The following is a 20,840-nucleotide window of genomic DNA, read 5'->3' on the forward strand; positions in this document are numbered from 1 at the left end:
TTTAAAAAACTTAATGAATCTTAAAAGTTATCTGATTTATAAGTAATAATTACGGTCATATTTGCATGATTTGGCTCCAGGCAGACACCAAGAGAAATAAAGTAGTTAAAAAAAACTGTGTTTCCAAATGTCTGGTCAAAGATTCATCTGTAATAAGAAAGATTATGCTTAGAGTTCTTGTTAGCAAATTATGCCTTATTTTTGTGCTGCCTCAGAGCAACTATATATTTCATGTGCTTAGGTATTTGACATTCAAAGAATATTTACATTTTTTGAACTATTGTAGCTCCAAATACATTTAGGAATATTTTCCAACTACCTTTTGAGAAAAATAACAAAAACTCTAAAACAAGTTTTATAATTAGTTATAATTTCTGCCAAAAAAAGTTTCTCCACACTAATCTACCCTGAAAGACATTTAAATACCTAAATTTAACAACAGATCGGCTATACGGGTAAATAGAGAGGCTTCACAGATCAATCTTGAATACAAAAAACCTCCAGGAGAATGGCAAGATTTGTTGGAACCTCTACAGTCTGGTTTAAGAAACTTTCCCAGTCATATTCAGAACTAACTTACTTCCACTCATGCCTGGTACTTCTCAAGAAAATGAACTTCTGGTTCCTTACACACTCTGTGCTTCCCACCTCTGTGCTGCTGCTTACCCTGTTTCTTCTCCCTGCAATGTTTTTTAATCTCTGCATGTCTAAATGCTACTTCCAGGAAGCCTTCTACGATTTCTCCAGGTGAAATCATATCCTCACTCCTTAGAACCGACAGAATCCTTTACCTGTACCTCTGTTATGTGTCTCATCACATCCTACCACATACTGTAGTTATTTATGTAGTTATCTACCTTCCCTGTAGAATATATGCCCTCTGGAAAATACTCAATTTCCACACCAGCATTTAATATCTTTATGGGTGGTACTTGTCTGTTTTATCTTGGTATCTTTTCTAGAGACTACCTTGGTTATCTTTGATCATGGTAAAAATTTAGTAAGTAATTGTAGAATAAATAAAAATGAAAAGAGAAAATAGAAGCCATATACATATTACCAAGTGAATCAGTTTGGTGTGGTTATAATTAGTGGTGTAATGGCTTAGGTAGTTGGTATGGCTTTAAGACAGAGGCTCTAAGGTTGCTAGAATACAGGACAAATGTATGAATGAATACATTTTCTGTTCTCCAACTAAATATGCAAGAAGCACAAATTGAATTATTTCTTTATGGAAGTAACCTAAAAATTACATGAGCAGGTACCAGAGTAAGCACTGTTATAAGCTCATTTCTTGAGGGGGAATTCACTCAGTTAGATCAGCACAAACTGTGACTAGGGAGAAAAAAACCCCAAATTAGCTTGTTAGACTAGAACACTGTTTGAAACTTTTATCAAGAGTTGTTCTGAACAACAGAAAAATAAAAGAAAAAGAAAAATGTATGAAAAATTTGCAATATGGATATTATATAATTAGATATGGTTAAAATATTCAAAGAAAAACCTGTAACATCTTTTGTTGAAGATAAAATCCACTCTTTTTAAAAATGGAAAAAGGATTTATGGAAAAAGGAATGAGAAGTTAATTGGTGAAAATAATTTAAACTGCAAAGATTAATCTTTTGTGTAGAATCTGGTGAAAATTAAGACACTGAAAATCTCTTACATTCAGTAATTCTAATTTTTAAAGCAACTTACACTTCTAAAGAATATTAAATATTTGTACTGAAACCAGATATCAGCTGAATGACATACCTAAAAGCCCTAAGTGGTAGTGTACTGATATCTGAAAAAACTAGGAAAGATTAAAATCTTTAACTATGAAAACCTTTATATCTAGTGTAATACATAGAGGTACAGTGATGCCCCTCAAAGCCTTTAGGACAATAGAGAAGAAAAAATGACTCATGTTCTTCTCCCCTCTCTAAAAGGTTCCTTCTTTGTAGGAGTGTAAAGGAGTATCATATATTTTAGGCACATTACACACTAATCAACAGTTGGGTTTCAGGATTCACTACCATTTAAGTATAGAAAATACAGAAAGAAGTACATATAAAGTAATCTACAGGCTGATTTCTCAGAAGAATTGATCCAATTTTTTTTTGAATGAGCAGAAGAACTCTCTTAGTAGATCATTTTCATAGTATTCTGAATGCTATTCCTGACATATACCATACCGAGGCTATTATCTTTATTCTGCATTACATTTTCCGGAAAAAGAAGTTGTGGGAGATTAAAGAACGACTCCTGAAGTCTGAAATCTGTGAAAAAAAGAAACACAAGATGCTGTAAAGTATTAGCTGATAGTTACAAATGGCCTTCAATGATGCAGTGGCCAAAGTTAGAACAATACTCCCAAATAAGCTGATTAAACCTAGCACACGTAATGAAGGACACATTTTGGTTTTTTTTGTGAGGAGTTCTTTCATGGAAAATGTAAGCACAATTAATTTTGAAATACAATGTCATAATCTGTTAACACCTAGATATCCCCAAAGCGTATAGTTCATTTAAGTTCTAACCTAGAGGCAAACACTATGCTACAAGAAACAGATCTTTCCTTTTAATACTTTACAAACATCAGGGAGCATAAGAAATGGAATAGTAAATCATTGGAAATAAGTCTAGACTTTTCAAAAGAAATGAAGACAGTGAGTGCCATCCACTTGATGACAACTGACAGCACTCAGTCCTCAAAGACAGAAACCCTGATTAATCATGAAGTCTGCGCCCATCTTATCCTCAAAGAGAGAATCAAAGTCGCAGCTTCAGAATAAAGTTATAGAGAGAAAAACCGAGGCAATCAAGGTGAGCAGAAAGAAGGAAAGAAGCCAGAATTACCTAATCACAAAGACCAAATTCCAAAAAGAAGACTTAAGAAAGTTTTATGATTTGCAGAGATAGCCAAAATAGCAATTAAGACTTAAGAAATTAGTCTAAATCAGGTTACACAGAAGAGTATACCATTGAAGCAAATCAAAGAATTAGTAAGCAAATCTTGAGGATTCCATTTAAAAGGTAATTCTACTGTACTAGTAGTTGCCTAATTTTAATAGTTACAATCTGCATCTAGAGATGAATATCTATAATTAAGATTCATGATTAGCTCAGAATTAGTTGAGTGTATAGTTCACAAGGAGTTTACCATTAGGACCAACAAAGAATTTATATGTAAGAATGACAGAAAAATGCATTTTGTTAAGCCACCAAAATACAACGATGCAATATAGCTAAGCACCTCTCCTCTCTGTTGTCCTGAAAGAACAGTGTTCTCTACTATCATTTTGAAATACTATGTTAAATAGGAAACAAGATAAAACAAACCCAAACTCACTAAAAAAAATAGTTTCCTCCCTCAGATCCTATAGATTCCCCCACGTCTTCGTCACCCTTTCTCTTGGGGAACCCACCCTGCGCTTCTATTCCCTCAATCAATCCCACTGTTTACTAGCATCTGTGCTGGGCATTAAAGAATTGTGACTTTGTTAACCTACCATCTTACAAAATTCTTTGAAATTACTTTTCCTCAGAAGTTTAGTTTTCTTTTGAAATCTGCATGTTATAACAGGATTTTGTATTTTCACAACCACAATCCTGATACTAAGTAGAGGTGAGAGCTTAAGTCAGCGACAGTATATAAACTCTTATAAGAAAACTAAAATATGAGATTTATAAATATCAAAGTCACAAATGAATTTTCTAGGTAGTGGTTCAAAAGGCTTGCAATTATAAAATGTTCAGTATTCATTCCAACAAAGATTAAGTTAAAACAATGTTACTGGACTAAATAGGAATGTCCAACTCAGGCATGCCCAGGATAATTCACCCCGGGTGGGGGTGACTATGGAGAAAGATCCAGCCTCTAGGATTGTCACAACTGAATTTCCTTTTAAAGTAAGTTTTATGGATGGCAATGATTGCTGGTCATCTTAAAATTTAGAGTAGCAGGCATAGTAACAAGAGTTTGAGTATCTAAAATATGACATTTAAAAATTTTTAGAGAAAGAAAAGTTTTCCTTTTCCTATAGTTACAGAAAGGAGTAGCTTGTCTCAGAATCTACATTCCTACCCTGGTCGGTGTAGCTCAGTGGACTGAGCACGGGCCTGTGAAGCAAAGGGTTGCAGGTTCGATTCGCAGTCAGGGCACATGCCTGGGTTGCAGGCCATGTCCCCAGTAGGGGATGTGTGAGAGGCAACCACACATTGATGTTTCTTTCCCTCTCTTTCTCCCTCCCTTCCTTCTCTCTAAAAATAAATAAATACATACATACATAAATAAATAATTTTTAAAAAATCTACATTTCCTTAAATAATTTAATGGGAAAACTGGACTTGACTTTTTAGTCTTATTTTACTGGACACTTAAAAGTGAGGGTCAAGCCCTGGCTGGCGTAGCTCAGTGGATTGAGTGTGGGCTGCAAACCAAAGCATCGCAGGGTTCGATTCCCAGTCAGGGCACATTCCTGGGTTGCAGGCCACGGCCCCCAGCAACAGCACACTGATGTTTCTCTCTCTCTCTCTTTCTCCCTCCATTCCCTCTCTAAAGATAAATAAATAAATCTTTAAAAAAGAAATAAAAGTGAGGGTCAAGTTTAGACCCTTGGAAGTTAATATACTAAGTGTATTAGTGTTTCACATAACTCAAGATTTTAAACCTTGTAGTCTACTAGAAAAAAATAAATACAATTCCATTCTAATGCCAAGTCCTTCACTCATTTCTAGAGTACCTGCTTTATGCTAGGTAGCTGGGATAGAACTGAAGGCCATATAGTGGATCCAATACTAATGGAAAGCATTGAGGTTTTTATAATTAGGCTGGATGAAAGAAACAGAGGGATTAGCAGCAGATGGCTTTGGCATAGCAGTTTTTTAAAAAGTATCAAGAGTAGATACAGCATAGGTTTGATGCAACTACATTAATTTTAAGGGCAAAAAGACCATATTTTAAAAAATCTACTTTATAAAAAACCAGGGGTGCTTATCTCAAAGAGATTTGTTTTATGCTCCATACTTAGGACCCCTGTGCCACAAGGCCCTGATTATTATTAATCCACCAATGCAGGCAGTAAAACTGCCACTTACCTGGAATTAGTCTTAAAAATGTAAGCAGCAAAAAAGCATTTTTAATTTAAAAGCTTTAGATTTTAGAGTTGACTGCTAATGTTAATATCTTAAACTTCTCTGCTCTCTTCAATTTTAAAAAAGATACAGTATTTAAACTCAAGGAAAGAACAGTATGAACTAACATGCAGAATCAAGAAAGCCAGAACTGCTATGTGGAAGGGTCTGTGTTGCCACAGTGGTAGTAGAAGGCGAGGCAACTGGTTTCTTTTCATCTTCTACTGAGTCTTTTGATGTCTCAGACGACTGTGATGTAGATGAACGTCCAAATCTTGAGAACAACATTCCTCCAAGTCCCTTTCCAATGCTAGCAGCCCCTGCATGTCAGAAAACAGGGCAGTCATTCTGCTGAATTACACCACATACCAAGCTAAAGAGCACCACCCATAATTACAGCCAATTGGCAGAAGGACCAAGCCCTAGTCATGTTTTTCCAGGGTGGAACATTTTAAAAAAAATCACAATTATATTATAGGTTTAAAAATCAAAATATCATTAAACAGAATGAGAATGTATAAGCTCTAGGAATATAGCTTACAAAGGAACAAAGATTCTGTTTATTCAAGTGGTCATTATTCATTAAAATATTTGGTAAGATTAAACTCTTTAAGAACCATGCCACTGACATGGGCATATATTTATTAGTCATATGCTCAATACTGAAGTTAAGTGGGTATGTTATAAAAAGCTGTCAATAAACAATCTGTATGACGAAATGAAACAGAAATTAAACCAGCAAGTAAAGCCTACTTACAGTGCCATCTTGTGGCATTTTATATTAAGGCAACTTGTAAGCAAAAGCAACAAATTCAACTGGCATCTAACTAACCTCCAGTGCTATGCCAAATATTGTGGCTGGCACTGGAGATCATTCAGAGGCAAATTAAATATCCTTGTTGCCCTCAGGAAGAATGCCATTTAAGAGACTTTTGGGACATGCATCAGAGAACTAGTTGGTAGGCTGCCCTCGGACTCAAGTAACCTTATTTCACAATGAGGATGCATTTAAATTCTATGACTTGTCTAAGATCTCACAAGATTAAAATCAGGGACTTGATCCCCAGACCTTTTCTTGTGCATCCACCTTACTTTATAATGCAAAACTACAGGATCTGATCTACTCAGAACTCCTGGGCTTTGGTCCTCAAACCATGAACAGTGAGAGGGGTAGTTAATTCTAAACATGGGAATTAACTGTTGATGGTTGTACACATAGAATATTTCCAAATACTACCAAACTTAATGCCATAAAAAAGTACTTATATTCATTGATAAGGAATACCGAAGAGAAATTACCTAATATGCTGCTTTGCCTATATTTGTTATAGATTCTCCATAGTGTCGCGGGATAAAACAGGTGAGGTCACAGGGCTTGGTATTGTTGAAATGCCTTCATTCTCTGAAACTGAGGTAGGTTCTTTGTTGTGGTGGAGAAAGCTTGGCTTCATATGCTCATAAGGTACAGGATTGGAAGTATTATACCAGTGGATCTGGACAGGTGAAATGTTGCTGTAGTGTTTCAGTATTAACGGTTCTAATCTATAAGCCTTGATTAAAAAAAAAAAATTCAAAGAAACAACATTAAGGCTCAGATTTTAGTAAACTTATTTATTTTCATTTAGTGCATGCTCAACAGACCTTAGGAAAACTTTAAAAACCTGTTATTTCTAACATGTATTCCTACTTGTTTATTCTTAGTAATATATAATTGGTCTAACAGTTCCTTACTGATGGAATTATGAAAAAGAAAAAAAAAAACAATTAGAATTAGTCTACATTAATAGTACCCATTAATTAATCTTTCACAGAAATAAATTCTTTTTTATTATGTTCTCATATCATTAACAGATTTATGTTAGTCTCACAAAGTTGAAGCTATAAAGAGTAAACAGGAACACAGCAAATAAGATCAATTCTTAATCTTAGGAGCTCCTAGTAAACTCTATTTTCAAACAGATTAACATAATAACACACAAATTAGATGCAGATATTATACTATTTGTCTAATGTGAAGTGGAGATGATACAGCAGAAATGGCAATGGATTTGGTGCCAGAATTCCCTGAGTTCACATTCTGGCCTCTATCACTCATGACCTGGATGACACCAAGTCACAAGCCTTAGAGCCTTAGTTTCCTGAGCTGTAGGAACGGGGATAACACTTCCTCTCAGTATGTTATGTTGCAGAGAACAGATAATATCTGTAAAAACTGCCTACCACAGTTCTGACATAATCATTAAAAAAACATTACTTAAAAAAATGCAGGAAAACTATAAAGTGAATAAAAATAGTATTAATGAGATTATAACCCTCCTTTATAATTCAACAAAATTTAACGTTATACAAAGGACAACCGAAAGCTCCGAGTTCATGTTCAAGTTATAAAACAAATGAGCTAAATTAATGCATATTAATGAAATATTGAATATCTAGCTACATGTTTTCACATATACAGGGTTGGGCAGAATTAACGCCATTGAGTATGGTTGGTAGGGTATGTGAAAAGTCTCGCACGAGGTGGACAGCAATTCAAACATTTTACCTAAAATGCCACGTGGTGTGCTTGAGTGTGGTATTGTTTTGTTACAGAATTACATGCTTAGGATTTTGTAATGTAAGATTTTTATGTAAAAGAAGAGGGGGACCTGGCTGGTGTGGTTCAGTGGATTGAGTGCTGGTCTGTGAACCAAAGGTCACCAGTTCGATTCCCAATCAGAGCACGTGCCTGGGTTGTGGCCAGGTCCCTAGTTGGGGGCACGTGAGAGGCAACCACACATTGATGTTTCTCTCCCTCCCTTCTCCTCTCTCTAGAAATAAAGTCTTTAAAAAAAGGGGGGGCATTATTTGTGCCAGACCCTCTATATTACTTATCCTAACAACCGTACGAGGTAAATATTATCATCTGTATCATACAGATAGACTTATCAAGTGCTTTTTCTGCATCTACTGATATGATTACGTAGTTTTTATCCTTCATTTTGTTTACATGGTGAATCACATTTACTGATTTGTGAATGTTATACCAATCTTGCATTCCCAGAATAAATCCCACTTGATCATGGTATATGATCTTTTTGATGCATTGCTATATTTGGTTTGCTATTATTTTGTTGAGTATTTTACAACTATGTTCTTTGGGGATTTTGGTCTATAATTTCTTTTTTAGTAGTGTCCTTATCTGGGTTTGAAATTAGGATAATGCTGGCCTCATAAAATAAGTGTGGGAAGCTTCCATCCTCTTGAGTTTTTTGAAATAGTTTGAGAAGGATAGGTGTTAGTTCGTTTCGGAATATTTGGTAAAATTCACCTGTGAAGCCATCCAGTTCACGGCTTTTGTTTGTTATGAGCTTTTGCTTACTGCTTCAGTTTCATTAGGTGTAATCTGTTTATTCAGATTCTCTGATTCTTCCTGATTTAGTTTTGGAAAATTGTATGTTTCTAGGAACTTACCCATTTCATCCAGGTGTCCAGTTCGCTGGCATAGTTGTTTATAATATTTTTTTATAGTTCTTTGTATTTTTTTTGGTGTCAGTTGTTATTTTTCCTCCTTCATTTATGATTTTATTTGGGTCTTCTCTCTTTTTCTCTTGATGCATCTGGTTAAAAGTTTGTCAATTTTGTTATCTTTTCCAAGAATCAGCTCTTGGATTCACTGATCTTTTGCATCATTTTTAAAGACTCTATTTCATTTATTTCTGCTCTGATCTTTGTTATTTCCTTTCTTCTCACTTTGGACTTTGTTCGTTTTCTTGTTCATTTAAGTGTAAAGTTAGATTGTTTATTTGAGTTTTTTCTTTTTTTTTAAAGATAGGCTTATAATGCTATGAACTTCCCCTCTTAGAATTGCTTTCCCTGTGTTCCATAGATTTTGGATTGTTGTATTCTCATTTTTATTTGTTTCAAGGTATCTTTTGATTTCTTCCTTGATCTTGTTGTTGACCCATTCATATAACAAGTTATTTAGCTTCCATATCTTTATGTGTTTTTTTCAGTGTTCTTGTGATTGACTTATAGTTTCATAGCATTATAGTCAGAGATGCCTGATATAACTTCAATCTTCTTAAATTTACTGAGACTTGTTTTGTGTCCTAACATGTGGCCTATCTTAAAAAAACATTTCATGTGCACTTGAGATGTATATGGAATCTGTCCAGAAGGTACCCAGCCATGTAATATGCAAAAGAGACATTTATTAATAAAAGATATAAAATACAAAAAAAACATTGTATATAGGATAATGACACCTCAGTTCCCTTCAAAGTTAGGCACCTCGAGATGTTACATAGTTCTCCCAATAGCCATCAGCTGCCCCATCATATTTTCCTGAATCTCATCAACAGCCTGAAATCTCTTCTCTTTCAAAGGTGATTTTAGTTGGGGGAAAAGTCAGAAGTCACAAGGTGCCAAATCTGGGCTGTAGTGGGGGATGAATCACTTGGATGATTTGATGTTTCACCAAAAAACCGCATGAGACATATGCATGAGCGGCATGTTAACCTGATGAAACTGCTAATCACCAGTTGCCCATAGCTGCATCCTTCTGAATGGAGGAATGTTTGAGCTTAACTCAAAATATGATGCAGATTCGTTGCTCTACTTGCTCAGTCATTTTGAATGCAATAGCCACACAGTACACATGGCTCACTCAATGGTGTCTATTGCCCCCACTAATTAGTACAGTGAAGTCATCATTGTTCATTCATGTGCATTCCAGTCTACTCTCCTTGGCCGCCAGGTTACATCAATATTGCACAAACTGTTCTCGTTATATTACAATGGCTGGACTTTTTCTGGACAGACCTCATATTCTGCTGCTTTGTGTAAAATGTTCTGAAGACAACAATTAAGTCCATTTGATCTAGTGTGTTGTTTAAGCCTGCTGTCTCCTTGGTGATTTTCTGTGTGGAATATCCATCTACGGAAGTCAAAGGGATATTAAAATCCCTGACTGTGACTGTATTTCTGTCAGTTTTCCCCTTTCTTATGCATCAAAATTTGCTTTACATATTTCGGTGCTCCTATGTTGAGTGTGTAAATATTTATTAGGGTTATATCCTCTTTTTGGGTTGTTCCCTTTATTATTATGTAGTGTCCTTTTTTGTCTCTCACTATAGCGTTGTTTTTAAAGGCTACTTTGTTTGATATAAGTATTGCTATTCCAGTTTTTTTCTTTCTATTTGCATGACATCTTTTTCAATCACTTTACTTTTAGTCTGTATGCATTTTGTGATCTGAGGTGGGATTCTTGGAGGCAGCATATGTATAGGTCTTCTTTTCTTATCCATTCAACTACCCTGTCTTTTGGTTGGAGCATTTAAGCCATTTATATTTAAGGTGATTATTGATAGATGCATATTTAGTGCCATTTTATTGGTAGACTATTTTCTTCTGATTTTTTTCTCTTTCTTCTTCTTAAAGTAAGCCCTCTAAAACATTTGTTTCATTTTTGGTTGGTGTTAACAAACTTCTTTAGCTTTTTCTTGTCTGGGAAGCTCCTTATTCTCCTTTGATTTTAAATGCTAGCCTTGCTGGGAAAAGTAGCCTTGGCTGTAGGACCTTGCTTTTCATCACCGCACTCTCTTCTAGCCTGAAATGTTTCTGTTGACAGTGGAATTGGTGCTCCCTTGAATGTAACTATCTACTTTTCTCTTGTGGCTTTTAGGATTCTTTCCTGGTCTTTAAGCCTTGCCATTTGATTATAATGTGTCTTGGTATAGGCGTCTTTGATTCCAATTTGTTTGGGACTCTCTAAGCGTCCTGAACTTGTGTATCTTTTTCCTTCACCAGATTAGAAAATTTTTTGGTCACTTTTTTTCTTCAAATAGGTTCTTGATTCCTTGCTCACTCTGTTTTCCTTCTGGAATTCCCATGATGTGAATGTTGTTATGCTTCACGTTGTCCCAAAGTTTTTTTAAGCTCTTCTCATTTTTTAAAAGAAGTCTTTTTTCTTTTTGCTGCTCTAATTGGGTATTTTTTTCTACCTTGTCTTCTAAATTACTGATTCGATCCTCTGCTTCATCCAATCTACTGTTTATTCCTTCCAGTGTATTACTTTTTTCCAGATATTGAATTCTTTATTTCTGACTGGTCCTTTTTTATGGTTTCTATGTCTTTTTTTCATGCTGTTGAGTATCCTTATAATCATTACTCTGAAGTCTCTGATAAATTTCTTGCCTGCATTCCACCCAGTTCTTCTTCTGGAGAATTCTCTTGTTCTTTCATTTGGAGCCCGTTTCTTTGTCTTCCCATTTTGGCTGCCTCTTTGTGTTTGTTTCTACGTGTTAGGTAGATCTGTCAAACCTGGCTTGTGAGTAGCTCTGGGCAACCTGTTTGGAACTATCAGAGATCAATAGCATGTGGCTCCCTCTCCTGGGTCTGGGTATGTGCAGAAAGAACCAGGCTGCACACCAAGACTGACTCACCAGCACTAGGCCCAGGGGAGGGTCAGCTAAAGTCTCAGAGCTCTCAGAGATCTGCCTCTGCCTTCAGGCTTTCTGTTAGGCTTAAAGAGTGAAAGCCTTCACTCTGTGGTCCTACGCACTAGCTAACAATCTTTTAAAAAGACTTTTACACAATTATATAAAGCTATTTTTCAGAATGCTACTTAAAATAGTTTGTTTTAAATTTAGTTATATCTAGCTTGTCCCCCCTCCAAAGGACTTAAGGAAGCATTTTTCTCATCTAAAAAATTATGCATTAAACTGTTTACCTGGATACATGATCCTTGGAGTGTTTACATTAAAAAAAAAAAAAGCACAATACAAATGTAACAGAAAATAGAAAAAATCCGAAAAGTTTATAATTCCACCAGGCTAAAACAAACTCTTCCACTTTTTCATGTTTAATACATAGTATTTAAATATTTTCATTTTTAAGAGAATCTACCAAACACATTTTGATATTGTGGCATGCTTTAGAGAAAAAGTATTTAAAGTGAGATTCTCAAAACTTGATTGCCAGGTTATGGGTATTGCAACTGGTTATGGTTTGAAAGTCCAGAAGATTCCTTTCCCTTATATTATTATTTTTACACAATACTCTTATACTATAAGTACAACATAAACAGGTCATCCCTAAGGTATTTTATTTCCTGAGTCCTGTATCATCTAAAACACAAATGTTTAAAAAGATGAACCTATGCAAGTAAAATCATGAAATGAACTCTCATTAATTCAGTGGTAACTTCCAAGGTTTCTTAAAGATTCTTTTAGGAACAATTTAATGGAGAAAAATGTCTATATATGCAACTCACCACTGGATCTGTTGGATGAAAAATGTTTAGTAACCGGTTACAAATCTCTCTGGGCAAAATATGGTCCTGACTTCCAGTGTTTCCTGGGCGAATGCCACGTAATGCCAGAAAAACTGCCAGTGGGGATCCCATGCAGAAGAAATTTTCAACCTAAAATAATAAAGTCATTCAAAATTTTAAAAACAGTAAAGTGTTTTTTAATAGAATTTGGACATAACATAACATATGGTAAAATACAAATAACAAAATTATCTACAAATATGTCTTTTCTATGAATTCTGTCTAGATGGCATTTGCATTATTTAACTATATACATTATTAATAATTAATTAATTCCATGCAATCTATCTGTAGGAACAACTTTAAATATAATAGAAAATAAATGAGAAGGATAAAGGAAGGTAATTTCATTGTGTTTCTACATGCTAATCAAAGATTTATTAAGCCACTATTTGCCCTGGCTAGTGTAGCTCAGCGGATTGAGTTTGGGCCTGCAAACTAAAGGGTTGCTGGTTCGATTCCCAGTCAGGGCACATGCCCGGGTTGTGAGCCAGGTCCCCAGTAGGGGATGTACAAGACACAACCACACACTGATGTTTCTCTCCTTCTTTCCTTTCTTTCCCCTCTCTATAAAAAAAATAAAAATAAATAAAATTTAAAAAGCCACTATTTTATGTGAAGTGATATACTACATTCTGTAGAGAATATAAAAATGAGTACGGCATTTTTGCATTCAAAGTTTAGAATCTTGTGTGGAAGGCAGAATAAAATAAGTACATAAGATAGGGAAAGTATGATTTCCAACCTTTTTCTTCTCATGACACAAATAAACTTATTACTGAAATTCTGTGGCACACCAAAAAAATAAATGATCTTTTTTGCCAATCTGACAAAAAAATATGTATAATTTTGATTCATTCACACAGAATGGCTATTGTTGACTGTTGTCTTTTTTTAATCAACAATCTGACAGAAAAGGGGTTGGTGCCCCTGACTAAATAGGCAGGTATTACATGTTTAAAAAATTCTTGCAGCACACCTTTTGAAAACTGTTGCTATAAGAGAACAGAGAAAGGAGCCCTGGCTGTGTAGCTCAGTTGGCTGCAGCGTCACCCTTGTAAGTCAAGGTTTTGGGTTTGATCTCTGTTCAAGGACATAATGCAGCAAGCAGTGAATGCATAAATGAGTGGGACAACAAATTGGTATTTTTTCTCTCTAAATTCAATAAACACAAATTTTTTAAAAGGAGAGACAGAGAAAGGAGTAATTTATTTCAACTCTGAGGGCTTTGCAAAGGAGGAAGCATTTTCATGGGCCAAAAAAGATGAAAAAAATTTTCACGGTTGGAATTGGGGCACTGGGGCTGGAACCACATGAATTAAAGCAGAGGGAGGAAAGAACCTGGTTTAACTTAGGGAACAGAAATAGTCCCACATGGCTGAAAAATTGGGTATGGGGAAAATGTAGCTTGGAGTGAGAGACTGCTACAGAACCTTGACTGTTTGACTAAGACTTTATTTTATAGGTGGTGAAAGAGAATACAATTTGACCCATGTTTTAGGAGGCTGGTAACTGGTAGTATCTTGTGGATAAACTGGAAAATTGAGAGTCTGGTGACTTGGAGACAAGGTAGGAAATTATTGAGTTCAGGCAAAAGATAACCTGAATCCAGGCAGGATTAGTTGTCCCATTCAGAAATGAAAGTATGAGTAGACAGGGTGGAATGAAATTGAATGAATGGTGACGGGGATGAGGAATGAGTAAGAGGCAATTCATAAGATTAGATTCTGGCTCACTGGGAAGCTAGTGATTCCATTAATTGTAACACGAAACTCTTAGGTAAATTCTATTTTTGTGCATACTAAGTTTGAGGTATTGTGTTTAGTGGCAGAGCCTCACGATCAGAATCAGTTTCCCATTCTCCAGACCAAAGTCTGTCAATATCTTTTTTTTTTTAAGTTCAGTAGTCACCTACAACATATCTAACACCTCTATTCTGAAAGTAAATCCCTCTGCCAGTTAATAGGCACCAAAGATTTATGTTCCTTTTAGAATTCTGGAGTCCTAAGTACTAATTTGCCAATTCATTAGACATTCCTTTTCAAACTTTAGATTTCTATATTTTTTCCTCTATGAGTAATTAATAATTTTAAATTCATATCATTAGACTACATATGACTTTGTATTGTGATCCACAAATATAGTGCATAATTACTACTAATGTGATACTAAATTTTGAGACCCTAATATATCTTAGTGGATCATATTCAACTCTCTAGTAAAAAAACCAGGACATAAAAAAGAAGAGTTTACTTTTTTTTACCAGATAAATTCTATGTATTTGACATTGATTATATACAATAATTGTGATAAAAATGGAACTCAAATTCAAGGTGGGGATGATTCCAAAGACTATGCTCTTACAGCTTTTAAATATATGTTATAAATTTAGTTATGGTTTTTAAATGTGTTAAGTTAAAAAAAAAAACCTTTACCAACTGTAGAGATAAATTCTATTATGAAAATTCTGAATGTTTTATTTAATTAGTTTTTTTCAATTACAGTTTACATTCAATATTATTTTGTATCAGTTTCAGGTATATGGCTTAATGGTTATACAATCACACACTTTGCAAATTGTTCCCCCCAAATTCTTACTGTTTTAAAAAATTTTCTGTATCATTCCATTACTTAATCTGTGTGTTAAGTTCCTGTGATTTAAAAAAAAAACACACAGATTTTAAGAAGAGGTAATATAGTATACTAAACATGAGCATATAGTCAGCAGAAAATGAGCGTAAGGAAACTTATGCCATACTCCATTTGACAATGGAAACACTGCTTTTCAGCTAGGCTGAAAAGGCTGTATTCTTTTCAACACTGGGGAGAATATCAACATCTCTCTGCCATTTTATTCTTCTAAACCATTGCTTTTGACAGCTCCATTCTGATGCTCAAAAACTCTGAAAAGCTTCCTACTGTCCATATCATATATAAGTTCTTTATTTTTAGCTCTCCCTGCTCTTCCACAGCCCCCCTGCCCTGAGTTCTACATATTAACCTAACTGGTTTGTTCACCCTGCTCCCAACAAACCTCTTGTGTGCCATCTTACGCTTTTGTCGCACACCTTTCACTGACTGAAATACCAACTTTCCATCCTTAGAATCATCACTGTTATATTTCCACTTATTTGTCTGATCCCCTACAAATTGCTGGGCACAAAGGTTTGTTAATTCTAAATGCTAAATATTTCCCAGCTATTTTTCTTTTCCCACTGCTTGAGATTATTTTGTGTTTCTTGAACATACTATATAAAGTTGTATCACTCCACACCTTTATGTTCTTTCTTTAACACAGAATAGCACTTTTCCTTTCCTCCACTTAGAAACATTCCAGCTTACTGAGAACAAGAACAAATGTCATTCCCTTGTATCCCTTTTAGCCAAAAATAAAAACCTCTCTCTTGTATGTACATCATTCTGCATACTGCTGATAGCAGCAGTAACACTGTGTTATACATCCTAAGGGCTGGGGAACTGTCTTATCTTTTCTTTGAAGAACCCAGAAATTAGCAGTGTCCATCCAACACACAGTATGTGTTTAATAAACACCACTTTGAGAGAACAATAATTAAGATTTTGTTTGAATCCTACTGTCATGCCTCTAATACTGTTTAAGAGTGAAATAATGAAAATCTCATCCATGTTTCCTTACCTTAAATTTTAAGGCAGGTGTTTGTGTCATAGATGATGCCTTCAATCCATGCAGCCGTTCTTCTATTTCTCTCAGCCTAGGAAGCAGTATAAAATTATGTATATGTACTTATAATTTCATAATTTAAGTGCTCACTAGTTCACTAAGTATAAGGAAGAAATTGATGACCCATAATCTAATTCCTCAAATTAATCCCTATGGACAGTATTTAATAAATGTATCTACTATAGCACAGAAAGTCTACAAAAGTTTATGAAATGATTAGTGAAAGTACAACTATTCATAATACCTGCTGTTAGTAGGTTTTTTTGGGGTGATCCTTCAGTAAAATGTGAGGTAAGTATGTATCTATATCTCTCTTGAAAAATCACACCAAATGTTTGTACCATATACATTGTTCTATGTCTTCCTCCCTCCCCATATTTAATAATGAATCTCAGACATCTTTTCATTTCATGGCTTCCTGATCTACTTTATTCTTTATATACAGCTGTGTAACAGTCCATTCTACAAATGAACTACAGTTTAATTCTTCTCTGCTAGTGAACATTTGAGATATTTCAATTTTATCCCATTATAAAGTTCCAGATCTACTTACATTTAATAAACAACGGAACTAAGTTAAAAAATAAATAAAAGGTTGCAGTTCATTTTATAAGCCTTTTAACAATTCTTTTTAACTAGGTCTTATATAGAAAATGCTGTTCTGAGGCTTGCCAACATGACATTTTCTTTCAAAACTAGCAATTATTTTGCCACTGTAAACCTTATGTATCTAGCCTATGGTATTTCATAAGATTCTAAATAAAAATCTGTAAACAACTTCCATTAGACTAAAACAAACCCAAGGCTTCCTGAGTAAAAATTTTAGTCAACTAAATCGGTTGTTTTTATACAACACTAACTATCAAAATGAGTGGCTTTTCACTGTGTTATTAAGAGCAACTGGACAGCCATTAAGAGGATAAAGAAGAAAGAGCATGTAACTAACTACAGATAATTATAAAATATGTTGAAAATAGATTTGCCAAGGAAAAAGTGCTTGAAAATTATTTCCAGAATAAGAAAGGTAAGGGTCCCTCTAAGATTAGTGAAACTATAAAGGATTACAAACTGATAAATATTTCAACAAGGATTCTACACAGTGATTCAGCTTTAAAAATGTTTAGATTTCACTTCTGATAAACTGTGAAGGACAGACCAAAGGAAAAAGCAGCAGATGACAAAGCCATTTATTTTATGTTACAGGAAAACACACATAATTAGCATGAAAATAGCCTCTCCTTGATTAGGTACGTTATCTAATAATCTTTGTACCCTGAACAATGTATTTTTTCTTTATCATGAAAATCTTCAAGTTTTCCAATAAGTCCAGTAATTCCATGAAGACATTTTAAATTATTTTAAGAGGCTAGGGTATTTTACCGTTGTTTTGTTACATAGAGTTCATCAAGCAGATGTCGTTCTTCATAGCTCATCCATCGTTCATCAGGCAATTCTTCTTCCTTCTGCAGCAACTGTTCATAGAGTCGAACTGGATTCCAGCCAGTCATTATGTCATAAGTAATTACACATCCCAGTGAATGTGACACTATTGAGACTTTACCCCCTTTTTCTTCAAAGTCTGGATTCCGAGAACAGAAAAGGGAATATAATCGATTCAGCTCTTGCTGAAGGCCTTTAACTAGCTGTTTGAAATAAGAGAATATTATCATATTAGAGTAATCACTGACTACTATAAACTTTATTTCTAAACTCAAATACATTAAGAAAGAAAAACATACATTGCTGTCCAAATATACCTAGGTTATTAAAATTAATTCAAGTACTTCAAAACCTTGCAGAAAATGAAGGTATTTATTATTATAATCCATATCAGAGGTGTCAAATTCATTTTCACCAGGGGCCACATCAGCCTCGCAGTTGCCTCCAAAGGGCTGAATGTAATGTTAGGACTGTACATATGTAACTACTCCTTAACTAGGGGCAAGGAGCTCTGTGCCGCCGCCGGGTAGAAACAAGGTGCCGGGCCGCATAAAACACGGTGCAAGACTGGATTTGGCTTGCGGGCCTCGTGTTTGCCACCTGTGATCCATATCATTACTAAAAAATAAAGGCAGATATTACCCACACAGATCCTTTCACAGTCCTTAAACCAGCTATATGAGCCAGCAGTTCCATAGATTAAGATTTCAAAGAGCCCCTGGAAATTTCTTCTTCATTGCAACTTACATGCAACTGTAAATTTTTGTACCTTGTAGTTTTAAGGCCATAGTAAATTTTAGGGAAAAAATTGAGTTTATGATAACAGGTATACTTATTATATATATTACCTGATGCATTTATATAAAAATGATGTAATGAAATGCCACTGTAAGATTAAAGAAAAAGCCAATGTTGATCTACCTGATATTCTAAAACTCCTAAAAGTTGGTAATATAGATATGAATAGAATGTTATTTTATATGCTGGAAAACAAGGCTTTTTAAGGTTTAGAGGTTGATGATGTAGGAAGTCATGTAGGACATATGACAGCTTTAACAGTATATGTCATAAAGTCAGAAGAATACGGTTCTTTTGTTACTCAAATCCATACTGGGTCCTGACCTGAGTTTTAAGGCAGTTTTCTCTTCCTATCATCATTGCTGACTACTATACTTAATGGTAAATTTCCTGCTTGATATTCAATTTCTCAATTCACTAGTTCTTAATATACCAGCTGTTACTCCAACATACAAATATTAGTTACATGTTGCTTCTATTTTCAATCTTACTATTATGTCTCAAGGGCATCTAGACTCCATCAGATTTTACTGAACACCCTCTACCTGCTGACCTAAACTGAGAATCATTTGAGCATTCATGCTTAGCAGGATGAGCAATGACACGAATGAAAGCATGGTGTTCTCTTTGCTGACATCTCAGAGCTCTGCAACGCAACACTGAGGGTTTTGTTAAAGCTACTGAAACAATGTGTTGGGTCTGATGAAATATATTGATATACTGAAGGAAGAGAAGGACAAGATGAGCTGGTAGCATATGGAAGGATTATAATAAAGCTGCCCTTTCTCTGGGGAGGAAAGCAAAAATTTAACTTTAATTGCACGTTTTAATTTTTTTCCCAAGGAAAAGCAACAGAATCCCATGCTTTAATGCAATGGTTCTCCAACTTTCAATGTGCATCAGCATCGTGTGGAGGGCTTGTTAAAGACAGCTTAGTAGGCTCCATCCCAGAGTTTCTGATTCTGATTCAGCAGTTCTAGGGACTGTACTTTGCAAACTATTGCTTTAGTGGCAAAGGTATATAAAAGCCTTCTAAGGAATGGGTTGCAGGTAATTCTAGTCAAATAGTTTCAAGAGTAAGCAGTGTGATATTCAAGCACACATTCTGTTCAAAGTGAACTATAATATCTTGGCTTTGATAATATGACTTGGTTTTGATGTGAATTTCAACCAACTTGTAAAATTTTGTAATTTTCCTGATTTACAATCTAAAGTTGTAGAAAAAGCGAATGTTTAGCTAAAATAATAATTCCTTCAAAAGCAACATTTGTTAATAGTTTTATTTTTGAAGGCCTAGTTTTAAGACTCATACCATGTAAATCTAGAAATAGTAAAAGATACACACTTAAGTACTCTGGGAAAAGGTACTTAATTTGTTTTTTTAAAATACCAACCCCTTCAAATTAAAATTTTAAAAAGAAAAATATCTACCTGTATCTCTACCAGTGATTATTTCATATTTTAAATATTTAAAGCACCTCTCACTATATACAATACTTCCTTAGTCCATCAATCATATACAGCTAAAAACTGGAGGGTAAATACTCAAGACAAAGAAATTTTACTTGACATTAAAATATTTCATCATAGAATGAAACAGAATGTATAGCTTCTGGAGAGCTGATGCTTTTATCTGTTTTAATAATCATATACTTAAATAGAAATATGATCTTCATGTTTCCTTATCAGAACGTATCTAGAGATGGTAGCATTTCTAATGTTTGCCTGTACCTTACATAATACAGGAAACTTGTGGTCAACATATGATTTTGAAAGCCAACCTTTAAAAAGGCTTTGCCCTACCTCTAATGCTTTTATAAATCATCCACTCAGCAGAAAAAGGAGAAATCTATCTCTGTTTAATCCATGAAGTCTACTGAAATTATGTTTTTTTTTTTCCTAATTAGGTTTCCCTTTCTCCTATCAGATCCAATTATATTCTAACTAGGATCCCTTTGTGAGGGAGTATATTCATTTGGGACAAAGATTAATGATAAAAGATCCTGCAATCTTAATTTCATTAGCTCCATATATTATCTAATCAAGTCAGCTAACCTCTTACACAGTGAGCATTAAATGGCTTTTCAAAAACTGAAGAGTTTCTAAATCTCATAAACACAGCTCAACAGTTAAAATTTACGAAGAGAATCAATCCCTGCCAACAAAAATCCCAGCAGTATTTTCCTATCAAGAATATTTTTTATTTTAAAGATTTCGTTTATTTACTTTTAGAGAGGGGAAAGGAGGGAGGAAGAGAGGGAGAGAAATATCAATGTGTGGTTGCCTCTCATGCGCCCCCTACTGGGGATCTGGCCCACAACCCAGGTGTGTGCCCTAGACTGGCAACTGAACCAGTGATCCTTTGGTTTGCAGGCTGGAATTTAATCCACTAAGTCACACCAGCCAGGGCCAATTTCTGTTTTTAAAAAAAATTACAGTAAGTTTATTAATTACAACAGATTTCAATTA

At 34.8% G+C, this 20,840-nt stretch overlaps 1 protein-coding gene across 1 annotated transcript in view; it reads right to left on the reverse strand.

Moving 5' to 3' along the window:
* The window catches only part of DDHD1 (DDHD domain containing 1), an 82,789-nt gene that overhangs the window by 7,210 nt on the left and 54,739 nt on the right, over window positions 1–20,840 (reverse strand). Inside the window, 7 exon segments of the mRNA XM_028505956.2 lie at window positions 2,178–2,261; window positions 5,247–5,444; window positions 6,423–6,467; window positions 6,470–6,668; window positions 12,374–12,523; window positions 16,089–16,164; window positions 17,514–17,776. Coding sequence (XP_028361757.1) covers window positions 2,178–2,261; window positions 5,247–5,444; window positions 6,423–6,467; window positions 6,470–6,668; window positions 12,374–12,523; window positions 16,089–16,164; window positions 17,514–17,776 — 1,015 coding nt within the window.

The sequence above is a fragment of the Phyllostomus discolor genome, chromosome 1 (genome assembly GCF_004126475.2).
Source record: "Phyllostomus discolor isolate MPI-MPIP mPhyDis1 chromosome 1, mPhyDis1.pri.v3, whole genome shotgun sequence".
NCBI classification, from domain to species: Eukaryota; Metazoa; Chordata; class Mammalia; order Chiroptera; family Phyllostomidae; genus Phyllostomus; species Phyllostomus discolor.